Source organism: Colias croceus, chromosome 19 (assembly GCF_905220415.1).
Source record: "Colias croceus chromosome 19, ilColCroc2.1".
NCBI lineage: Eukaryota > Metazoa > Arthropoda > Insecta > Lepidoptera > Pieridae > Colias > Colias croceus.
The window spans coordinates 3,875,383-3,888,327 of NC_059555.1; the positions used below are offsets into that span (position 1 = coordinate 3,875,383).

The 12,945-nt window shown below is 30.9% G+C and overlaps 1 protein-coding gene across 2 annotated transcripts in view; it reads left to right on the plus strand.

Moving 5' to 3' along the window:
- The window catches only part of LOC123700111 (flotillin-2), a 214,564-nt gene that overhangs the window by 182,338 nt on the left and 19,281 nt on the right, over positions 1-12,945 (plus strand). The window contains exon 1 of one of the 2 annotated variants that reach the window (XM_045647239.1): positions 462-834. The exons of the other annotated variant lie outside the window; for it this stretch is intronic. Within the exon in view, the coding sequence (XP_045503195.1) occupies positions 819-834 (16 nt within the window). The 5' untranslated portion in view covers positions 462-818. Of the gene's footprint in view, positions 1-461; positions 835-12,945 lie in introns of those variants that run through there. 2 annotated transcript variants of the gene reach the window in all.

A 12,945-nucleotide genomic window follows, 5' to 3' on the forward strand; every position in this document is an offset into this window, starting at 1 on the left:
TATTAAGTATTGCTTAGACCTTAGAGCGTTGAATTTAAATAAAGATGAATTGAATTGCATGAAATGAGATTATACTGAAATGAGAAAAGCAATGTTCTCTTTAACTGCAATTAGTTACTATAATGTGAACGACAATGTCTAAGCAATTACATAAGTTTTATGAAAATATTTAATAAAACACATTTATTACTATTAATTAAATTTCAAAATATCTTACTTACAATATTTGTTTGTCATACCCACTATTAATTCGAGCTATTTCTACTAGTAACATTAACAGCTGCATTATCTACATTTGCATCTCATTCACTACCTGTAATAGTTTAAATAAAGGATTAGATAAACCTCATATCAACGTAAAAGTTTTCCTCTATTGCACCATGATTGATGAGCAGGCAAGGTGTTATGAAAGAAGCGGGGGAAATTCCAGTTAAAGCGTTAAGGACCTTACGAATTCAACATTTGGTTGCGATCGTCTGTGCGTATCAGTACTTATCCAAAAGAAAAAGAAAAACACTGGCTGTTTATAAAAAAAAGTAAAAGAGTTTATTTTATATTGGTGTCTATGGTATAGTAAAAATTTGACATTTGTTTTTAAAAATAGTGTTCGAAATTCGAATTGAGTTCTGTTTGAGCGTGGAATGCTTTTTCGATAATTGTCTATGCTCCGTTTCTGTTATTAAACTGTAAATGGGTCCCCAGTGAATAGTGTAAAGTTATTATTTGTGTGACATTGTACTCTACGTTTCGTTCAGTTTGAAACATGTCGCTGATATGGATGAGCGCTTTTAATATTGGATTGACCGTTGGTTGTACATATGCTGTTATTAAGAGGTAAGGTTCTAGTACTTTCTTCAATGATATTGATGAATTATAAATTAAGTTTACTTGATATTAGAGAGGATAGCGTAAAAAAGATTGTTGGTCTAAAGTAGAAGGTAGAGTACGTATAAAAAATAAAAGAAGTATATTACTATATCAAGTGCAATTACATGTTGCAAATGTCATGGTCGTGACTGTTTTGTGCAGAAGTAATTTGAAGATTAAAAACTGCATTTACGTGAGAGATAAAGGTGAGGCCCAATCGAAATATCGGACTCAAATGCCGCTTTCCGAATACTTTTTGTATATTTTTTTGATATAAATATTAATATTTACATACAAAACAAATACTATGAGTTAATTCTTTTTTTATTTCACATAGGCGGTTAACTAAGCTTCCTTCCTAAATAAAATCAAACAATAAAACAATTAATATGGTATAAAACCAAGGCATCTTTCAAATTATTGTTAAAATCGTTAAAACCTTAACTCTCACAAAGCGGCGCTTCAGGCCACACTAATTAAATATGACATTAAAATAATATTTCAGTACATAATAGGACAGTTTAAACGCAAACTTTACAACTGGGATTTACTTAGAATCCCATACATTACGCTTCCAGCTTTGTATTTGACAATACATTCTGGATATACAAAATTCATGAATTTGAAACAAACGGTTCGACTTAAGTTTATTTACATGAATATTTGTCAGCATTTACTTCACAAACCGATGTGTTTAGAAGTTATAATCTACTGCTAGAGTTTCCGTATTTACGGAGAAGTGAGAACTACTTAATACATTTAGTATTTGAAGTGCTCTAAAACAATATTGAAGAAACATTGTATTTTTGACGATTTTATTATTAAAGCTTTCCTAACAATTTTTGGAGTCTTAACAATTTCATTTGTAGATTGGAATCATCAATTTATTCATTGAAGTAAGATTAAAAAAAGCAGTTATTTTCAGTTTAATTAAAACAAGAAACACAGTTCCCACGGTCCATATAATATAATTACAAACTACAGAAGCAATTATTAGTCGTATAATTAAATGCAAGAACGCTTGAATGATTCTAAATATATACAATATAATATTAGTTGCTTCGTTGTATATAAACTTAGTTTGTGCACAATTCCCTGCTGTTCGCTGCAACAATAAACACTTCCGAGTGGTAAATGTAGCTAGGAATATCAGGATTTTGGTGTGGTGTGAGAAACACTGGTAGCGGTTATGAGAGCGACAGCGACTTTCGCATTAAGAATGATTTCTGTAAAATTGTGAAATTCAAAAATATCAATCATTTTACATAATTTTATTGTCCCTTTTCTAAATCTACTTATCTAATATGTGCACATAATATTAAGAAATTTCTATGAATGACATAAATTTGTTCTTATTCTTACTAGGACGGCATTATGGTCATAAACAAATACAACACAACGTTTGAACAGCATTCAAATTTTTTTTAAATAATGTTACTTAATTAAAAAATATAATGTATTTTTGACCGCCTATATAACATTACCTCCTCGATAGTTTAACGTATCAAACATAGGTACAACAATATACATACAACCTTACACCAGTACATAATACATTATGTAACAAGCAATACCTTCATGTTCATAATCCGCTATCTCTATCCATGAACAAGGCCTTACTTCTAACTATTCCACAATCGTTACATTGTTCGACATCTAGCTCAGTATTGACATTTTATAACCTACATACGTACAGTCGGCAAAAGAGATTGCATTTTTTATTCCTGTGAAGTAGGTATGTTTAGTAAGCAAAGTTATATTTACTCGCTTGCTATCCGTACGGTTATGGACTGAAAACGAATTGTTTTATTCATATGAGAATTGGTACAGTCAGCAAAATATGATTGCGTTTATTTTTATGGCATTCGTAATGTAATTTTCACGTAAAGACGATTTCATTTTCAAGTTAAATCGTAGCAATTCCAGAATGTGTTCGCATATTTCCTGATATTATTACGATGCTCTTACGACATGATTTAAGTGAAATATTATAACGATTGGAAGCTAAATATGAATATTAATGAAAAGACAACGACAAATTTAGGATAACTTTGTTTTGTGCAGTTCAAAAATGCAACTTTTCAGCTACATAATAGAGTAGAGAGAACAAAAAGACATCGAAAAAATTCATAAAATATGTTAGTGGAGATAGGATTAACTTCTCATGTTGGTGTTTTTATTAAAGTTTAAATGTGATATTGCATTGTGACAGTTAAGATTTTAATAAGTACCAGACATTTATACAGTAACTAGCGGTCCGCCCCGGCTTCGCCCGTGGTACATATTTACGATTTCTCTACATAAGAACCATCCTCGTACTTCAAGGAATATAATAAAAAAAGAATTATCGAAATCGGTTCAGCCGTTCTCGAGTTATGGAATTACAACGAAAAGTGGCATTGATTTTTATATATTAGATTATATATTAGATTTATACAGTAATATTTTATATTGACAACGATTATTAATAACATCGATTTTCTTTACAAACATTACCGAATATATTTTGTTGATAGATATAAATGGTGACCAGTCTTTAAACCGTGAACTTGACTTATGTCGCTAGTAAATAATGAGTCATGTTATTTGACGATATTATAATATGTGTGCCGTGGTGTTTACTCTATTTTTTAAATTATTTGACCAGACCAGAACCAGAATCCTAAATACGCAAAAATACTACTGTGTTTTTGCGTATTTAAGATTTTAGCATAGAACTTTAGCTCCAGTAAAAAGGACACTTTTGTAAACAAATCCTAAATGTTTTCATTTTGACAGAACTAATATTATTAATTGCTAAACATTTAGCCATAACAATATAGATAGTGAAAGTGGATATACGTTAATAATTTAATTGGCTCAAAGACAATGGCGGGAAATGATGTATGAAAGGGAAATGAGCTCTACCACAGATAACCACAAATGATCATAGATAATTAAGTATCTGTATGGTTAAGCACCTATACATTTACAATATATATATCATTTAGAATTCACGTTGAATAGAATATAGATGTGGATTTCGCAGTCATCTTACAATGGTATTCTTGTGTTTAGATGATGAAAACTTTCATTATAAGTACCTTTATGTGCTTATTACGATTATTAATGAGGTCTTATATTAAAAAGGCGAGATTCACTCATTAAGATTTCAACACATTACGCTTCAATTCTGGAAACTTTTTCTTGGTTAATAGAGCATTTTATAGATTATTAAATAATAGAAACGATCGAAATCGCATTTTAAAATTCTATAGAACCTTTTCAACTTTACGGTTTAAATAATGCCTTGTTCGTTGAGTTAAAAAAAAAAAAACAAATATTGCAACTCTTTGTTTTATAATAAAATATTGGTCGTTTTACCGTAAATTAACTTTATCAAATAAGTTTTGTAGAGGTTCTACGTCGAAGTTATAAAGAATTCAGACAGGCCCTTTTCAATAAAGGGGCTGACTTGACAACTTATGGACACAGATTTATACGGCTTCAACCAACTTGTAAGCAAGGCCTTTCATAGTTTGTAGTATTTTGGAAGTTTGTTGTAAAATTAATTGTTGATGAAAACTAACATAGCAGAAGTTTACGATAAACGTTTAAAAGAATAAGCTAATATATATTTCATAACTAGTGGTCCGCCCCGGCTTCGCCCGTGGTACATATTTCGCAATAAAATGTAGGCTATGTCCTTTCTCGGGTATCAAAATATCTCCATACCAAATTTCATGCAAATCGGTTCAGTAGTTTAGGCGTGTTTGAGTAACAGACAGAAAGACAGAGTTACTTTCGCATTTATAATATTAGTATGGATATATAGTTATTTTGCTTCCTACGTTTTATTTTCGCTACTTTTGTTATTTCGTTATTAAAAATAGTTTGTATTAAAAATTATAATAGAATAGTAAATTCTGTTAAGTTTATTATCTAATTTATATCTATATGTATATCAACAATAAATTGCTGTTATGAGAAAACGTGTTATAAAAATAAATGAAGTATATGAAATGGAGGAAACAGATTTTGACCCTCACGAAAATGAGCCATCAATTCAATGCGAAGCGATTTTTTAAAGGAGGTTTTCGTCTCTATACAAATCACAAATAAGAATTTCCATTACTATAAAGAGCTTTTTGAGCAGTGGAGAAATGCTGTTAAAATAAATTTTATTTTATTAAAAACACACTACATTGGAAATTTTTCATATTGCCAAATGTGCTAGAAGAGAGATTATATTTTAATTGTAATTAGGAGTATATAATAATATATTCTTGTTAATGTGGAAAGAAAAATCACTGATCTTATTACGATGTTCTATAAAATACTAGCGGTCCGCCCCGGCTTCGCCCGTGGTACATATTAACGTTTTCTCTACATAAGAACCATCCTCGTACTTCAAGGAATATAATAAAAAAAGAATTATCGAAATCGGTTCAGCCGTTCTCGAGTTATGGAATTACAACGAAAAGTGGCATTGATTTTTATATATTAGATTAAACGATCTTGTCATACATAAAATTTATATTTATAATAGGTACGTTTAAAAGAAGCAAAATTTCAGGGAGCATGAAGTAAACCATTGTAATTTAATGTCAAAATGAAACGGCTCGTAAATAAATAAAATCTTTGCTGACCATACAATGTTTCTCATTTTATAGATGTTTGGTTTATTACAGTACCTTATCGAAGTTTATAATATTATATTATAGCTGTGCCCCACGGTTTTACCCGCAGTGCTTCTCTCCTGTTGGTCTTAGCGAGATGATATATAGCCTATAGCCTTCCTCGATGATTGGGCTAACACTGAAAGAATTTTTCAAATCGGACTAGTAGTTCCCGAGATTAGTGCGTTCAAACAAACAAACTCTTCAGCTTTATAACATTAAGTATAGATAGCTTTTGGAGGGATTTGTATCTTACCGGGCTTAGGACGATCCTAACATTATGGGGTAATATCTTCTATTATGTAATCGCTTCTAAGGCAGCTTTAAATGGGTCAAGGAGGGAGTCATTTTCCATTGTGTTCTGTTACCTTAATATTGAATGCATTATCCATATTAAAACGTTTCTGTCCTTTAATAGCTATAAGCGGTTGTTTTTACACTTGACTAGATCAATTAATTTGACTATTGAATTGAGGAGGATGAATTTAACATTACTATAAGATTTCGTTCTTCGATAAATTGGCTTATTAGTGAAAGAAATTTTTCCAATAAGTCCCGTAGTTCCAGAGACAAGCGTGTTCAACCAAACAGATGAACAAACTCTTCAGCTTTATAATATTAGTATAGATATAATGACGATAAATTTTGATATAAAGAGTAATATTCCTATCTTAAAGAAGGCTTATTGAACTGAAACTTTAAGTAACGGCTGTCGCGATGTGAAGCGTAAACGAACGAAGTCACAAGTGGAGAGTTGTGTAACATTGACGCTTCTTTACAGCAGTGACATTCCGTGTTTTCCAATTACAGCACTAGAGCGCATTATGCGGCATAATGCTTAGCGTTGAATGTTCCAATTACAGCAATGCTTCGCACAATTGAGCACTCTTAAAAGTAATGCGCGTGAATTGATGCGTGCAATTGATTTATCGTAAGTAATTATTAATTGTTGGAAAAAAATTTAAAGCTTTCGTTTCTTTCGAAATAATCAAAGTTAATTCAAATTGTGTTAAAAAAATCAATATAAGTATGGATGAAGGTAAATCCAAATTACTTAAAATAACCGTAAATAGTTTTCAACCAATTATTATGTATACCACTTTATTTACACATTAATGAGGTTATTGCTAACTCTATGAATATTTTTTTTTCAACACTGAACTTAGCGCAACCTGCTGGTGCGTTTCACGTTCCAATTAAGCATCAGCATAATTCGGCATTGTGCGCCACTGAGTCGCATTATGCTCTGTAATTGGAAAACAGCCAAAATCTTCTTAGTGCAGAGTCTCCTATATACTCTGTTATGATTTTCTACCATTTTCCACATCAGCTTTTATGAACTGCTTTGTAAAATTTACGAGAACCATGTAAAATTTACCCATGCATATATGTACCTATGATTCTATGATTACATTAGTAACCGGAACTCAAATTAAATTGTAGATTAGGTTTGATTACAGTCATTAAACATGAAATTAATTAATAAAAATTAATTCTAATAGTAATAGTGGACATTGTTTGATAGTTTTAGTGGACTGAAGAAATAAATTGTATAATATTATTACATAATGATTGAATGTTTTAGGTATAAATTACCAATTATAAAAATTTCATAGATGCTCGCATCGCATCTATGTACAAGATAAATCTGGGGAATCATTCACGTTCAAACCACAGAGGGGTTTCATGTACGATTTAGTGCTCACATTAGTATGGAAAGTTAGAAATTTCATGAATTATTAAAACATATTGAAACTTGTGGATTGAACTCATGGATGCATGGTTAATGCATCTCGATTTTATGCAATATTAACGCGTATTACTTTGAGCATGAATTATCATGATATCCTACTTATATTATAAATGCGAAAGTTTGTAAGGATGGATGATGTTTTTACTCCTTGACGAAAAAATTGTTGGACGGATTTGAATGATACTTTACTATAATATAGGTTATATGTCAGAATAACCCATGATCTATAGAATTACTTGAATTTTCCCCGGAGTGACCTGGATCGCCCGGGGGCGAAAGCACGCGGCACAGCTAGTATATAATAAATAATAATATCTATCAAGAAATTAACCTTCTGACGCAAGGTAACCTTCTATCTATGGCGCTAACCTTCTATCTATCAAGAAATTAACTTTCTTTTGGGTAAATAGATACAAATTAACGAAATGATTTCGATTTTTGATAGATTTTTATATGGAAAGTACCCGGAGTTGATTCATAATCTATATTTCTTTCCAATAAGATATTCGATTGAAAGGGTTGAACAAAATATTCCAATAACAACTTTACCATTAGAAACTTTTTATGAAAAAGTTGAAAGATATTTGGGTATGCTATCTAGAAACTCTAATTCAAAGTAAATATCAAATATATATATAAAGCATTACACAATTTATTAGTAACCCATCCATCCTACTTTAATTAGGTCACATGCAAGTAGCATGGAATATATTAATAGAGATGGTAATTTATCTTTCATATTTATATTAGCTATGCATATTATAATTATAAATAGAAAATGGGTCGTTCAGTTCAATAATATGAGCACAATCAACTTGCTTTTATATCATGTTCAGGGCTTAAATAAGTACTTTTACTTGCTACATACATAGTACATACTCCACACTATCTACACTTGAAATTAGCTATTCAGTGAATACATAATATATGAATCAAGTAATAAATTAGGTATTAAATACTACTTTCTTTATTAGAGAAATTGGGAAATTACCAAGTTAAAGGAAAATTTTATATTTTATGATTTTTTTTACAGGAAAAAGTGTAACAGTATAACGAAATTTTAAATGCCGAAGATTCTTTTAAAGTGCTTGTGTATAATAAATATGAAATTGTGGTATATTCACGCGTTACGACCACTAAAAGTTTTCATGTAAGACTTAGAGCTTACCGCATAAGTCTATAGAAAGTTATAAATTTCATGAAGTATTTCTGCGTGAATTCCGTATTAACTTATTTCAAATTTTAGCTAAATTTATATTTACAACTAGCGGTCCGCCCCGGCTTCACCCGTGGTACATGTTTACGTTTTCTCTCCATAAGAACCATGCTTGTACTTCAAGGAATATTATAAAAAAAGAATTAACGAAACCGGTTCAGCCGTTTTCGAGTTATAGCAAGTACCCTCAACACACACATAAATCTATACCAATTATTAAATTGGACTGTCTGTTTGCAATATAAAAATAACCGCGTTTTACTAAATGCATGTATACTTACATATATTTACATTTTTAAATAGCGTTTTTTCGCGCTAATTTCTGGAACTGTTTCACTGATTTTGATGCAACTTTTTCTGATAGATAGATGAGGTAATAATGTGTAACTTGGCTACTTTTTATACTTATATTCCCACAGGAGCATGCTGATTTTCGCGGGTGAAACCGCGTGACGCAGCTAGTATTATATTATATGTGTGACGTATGTATGAATTATGATTAATTGATTAATCTGCCATCCCAGTAGCAGGATACAGGTACTTTAAATCAGTCTTTATTAATAAATAATAGATAGGTATTCCGGTACCTAAAGATATAGGTAGTTTTTACTAAGAGTTAACTACGAACTCGGGAAGCTGATCTTAGCATTACATTTTGAACTGTTAACTAGGTCAGGGATAAAATCAGATACTGTGTGCACTCATTGTAAAGTTTTCATTAAACGCAAAGGGAAGACAAATATAAATATTCCATTGAGTTTCAGTTGACACATGAAAGTTGTCGTAGCTTTTATTATATAGCTTCACCTGTATGTTTGTATGTTACCGACTCCTTTAGACTAGTTTTGACCCACTTAACGGACATATTTAATTCAGAATTTGTATGCTTTCCAGGATCCGTGACAATACAATAGTACAGTGAAGAGCAAAGTAAAAGTTTTAGTATGAAACTTATTCTATTATAAGGGAATGTAGTGGAGACTACTAGAACTATATTATGGTCAAAGGTTTTCTATATACAAATACTAGGTTTCCGCCCGCGCGCGGCAAAGAAAAACCCGCATAGTTCCGGGATTGCATCATTATCCTGGGATAAATATGTCCTTTCTCGGGTATCAAAATATCTCCATAAAAATTTCATTTAATTGGTTCAGTAGTTTTGGCGTGATTGAGTAGGTAACAGATATACAGACAGAGTTAATTTCGCATTTATAATAATTAGTATGGATAGTGCAGAATCGAGTTATTGCTATGTATGGATCAATATATCTTTTAAGAAATTAGTAATATTCGTTTACAAAATAACTCATATGATATCAAAGTGTTTTGGAAAATATTGTATTTATTGGAAAAGTAACGCGCATCGGTTTTCAATAAATTTATAGTGAAATTGCAAAGGACACAGTCAGTCCCGCCGCTGCCGTCGCGAGCGGCGGGTCCCGCGTTCCCGCCTGGAATATTATGTACGAAAAGTATCGGAAATATTCGATAATAAAGTATTGTAAATGTATTTTTAATCTGATAAATAGAAGTCATGTTATTATGAAGTATTATGTAAATGTATACATTGATAAAGTGTGCTTATAAGTTAGAAATACCATCGCAAAATTTATTAAGTTTGCGTAACTTATACCTACTTCAATTGTTTTCCTTTTATATTCCTTTCGTTATATTACACAATTTTCCTTTTTATAAGGAGTAAAAAAGCGTAATTATAAAATATTACTTCATACAAAATAGACCAGTAATTTTTATCTGAATTTATTAAAATGACCAGTAATTTATTAAAATGGTGCATTTTTCTAAGGCTGACATTGATCTATGATATTATACATTAAAAATCCATTTTTTACTTTAAATATAAAGTCAGTTAATAAACACTTTTATGTGTAAAGACGGGTGAAAAAGCAAGCCTGTGTTAATGATGATTGATACGTGACAAAAATGGTGTCATTAAACAATACTTCACGGTACATTACATGATTGGAAATTGTCCTGTTATATATCAGATCAATCTTGTTTATAGGTCTTTCTAAGATTATACCAAAGCCTCAATTCCCTCAAGGAATAATGTCTGTAAGGGATTGCTTGGGAAATAAGATCAATAAAGCCCTGGGGATTTTGGAATGTTGTGATATCGATAAATGATGCGTATGGTTAATGATTTTTGACCAATTGTGTAAACGAGAAGACATTTTTTAATGAAATTAGCTTCAAATTATAAAGTTATGTTTTATACTAATGACGTTTAATCAGATTATGCATTCTGAACCTAAAATTTAAATATTCGGTTGAATATTATGTAGCAACACCTTCGATTTGATAATTGTAATAATTTGCAGGTGATTTTAGGTTTATATCATATTTCTCTCTACATGTTTGCGTGTACACACGTAAGAAGTAAAACTTCTTTATGATCTTATTTAAAAAAAAATTACTATATGCAACTTTATAGAAATACGTCGAATCACGCGTGGTAGGGATAAGAAAAAGATGGCGCGTAACGGAAAAATGTCATAAGAAATGTTACACTAAATTTTTTTCCAACCCCGATGAAGAAGTTTCACTTCAAAAATATTTTGTAAGTCCTAATTTTTAACTTAGTTGGCGTTAGTGTGACGACTTAATTTATACCACTAAACTACCAATAAAGGAAAACCACTAAAGGAATAAGAAAGTTTAAATTACCTGTAGGAATATTTATTATTAAATTGTTAAAGGGCTTTTTTCTGTTATCCGTTAGTCTTTATTATCTTGCTGGTAAAGAAATTGACTTTTTGTGTATATTATTAATCATTTTAGAAAGGTTACACAAAGGTGAAAGACTTTCGAAGAATATATTTTAGAATAAAAAATGAATCTTGAAAGATGACCTACTTTTTGAACCAGAATGTATCTACCGTTTATAATATTATAAAAAAATTGGTTGTCTGTAAAGTCGGTTTACTGACGATAGTTGAACGTGACAACGTCCGATTGTGCTTCTTTGTCGCTCGTTCCGCGCTCTCGCTCGCACTTCAAGCCTTACATGGAACGCCTCAGATGAGTCAGAGCGAGGTAACGCCGCATGAGTCATGTTTTTTCGTGCGTGCAGCCGGCTTTATCGAATTATAAGACGTTGTCACGTCAAAAATGTCGCATTATCTGAAATTAAACAATTGAATGAGGAATGAGGTGCTCTTAGAAGACAGTGTAGGTACCTAAAACATTAATTAAACATTTAGAAAATGGTAAATAAAATATCTCTTTGTAATGTCCTTAAATAGTATTTAATTAAACAACGTTCAAGTGTACGTGACTTTTTGGACAAAAACCCGGATGAGTATCTTCACGTTTTTAATATTTTTCAACGACTCATCTCCACCCTAATTCAGAATTATGGCAAAAAGTAAACATAGATAAGTAAAATCATTCGCAAATCGCATAGTAAGAAATATGTTTACCTTCTTAGGAAAAGATGGAGAAAGTAGTAATAATTCATTGGCTAATTATTTTTCCTTCAAACCCTAATAAATGCATTGGATTGTATTGCTTTAAGGATATAAACAATACAAATATATATGTAATCACTACATAAAATAAAATAAAGTCGTTTTCAGCCGTGTTCGCTTAGATCTTTAAAGTTACGCAACCGATTTTGATGGTTTTTGTTTGAATAGATAGAGTGATTCAATAGGAAGGTTTTAGTCTTATCTATAATATTTATATTAGGTTTTAGACATAGCGGGCGAAGCCGCGGGCGGAAAGCTAGTTCAATATAACTTTAACTTAAATTTAATTGATTTCGAAGCTAATGAAAGAAATTTAACGTAATTAATAGAGAAAAACGTCAGGAAGCAAGTTGCAAACGGGAAATAACATCGAGGTCGTTTTGTCAACTCAGACAAATTAGATTCCTTTCAAGATGCGATGAAAAAGCACCTAATGGTTTTCTTTAGCAATCGATGCTCTTTGTTATCTCCTAAAATGCAACGTTGATTGATTTTACTTTTTTTTAAATGTATTTAAAACAATGAAACTCTACGTGTATGTTACCTTTACCGTTACCTGAAAAAGGTTTTAGAAAAGAAAAATTGAAGTTTTCCCTTGTTCTCTAAAAATGAGTAACGTTGGAAAATTCGCGAAAAACTGAAAATGAATTCTCCAATTCGTTGATAACTTTTGGTATTGAGAAATTTTCAGTTTTGTTTTTAGTTACCTCAGCTTAAGAGTATCGGGCTTTTTCGAAATAAAGGGAAAATTTGTGGGATAGAAGATGAAACTTCATAAACTTCGAATATTTATTACCAATCTCGATCGTTTACAAGAATTTCATTAATTTCGTAATATTCCATTGTTATAATCTAACGCTTGAATTCCTCTCTAAAATGTTACACGTATAATTCTTTTGATAAAACGATTTTCAGCCTATTTTAATAATTTGTTTGAAATAGTGTATCTCGTTCTATTTC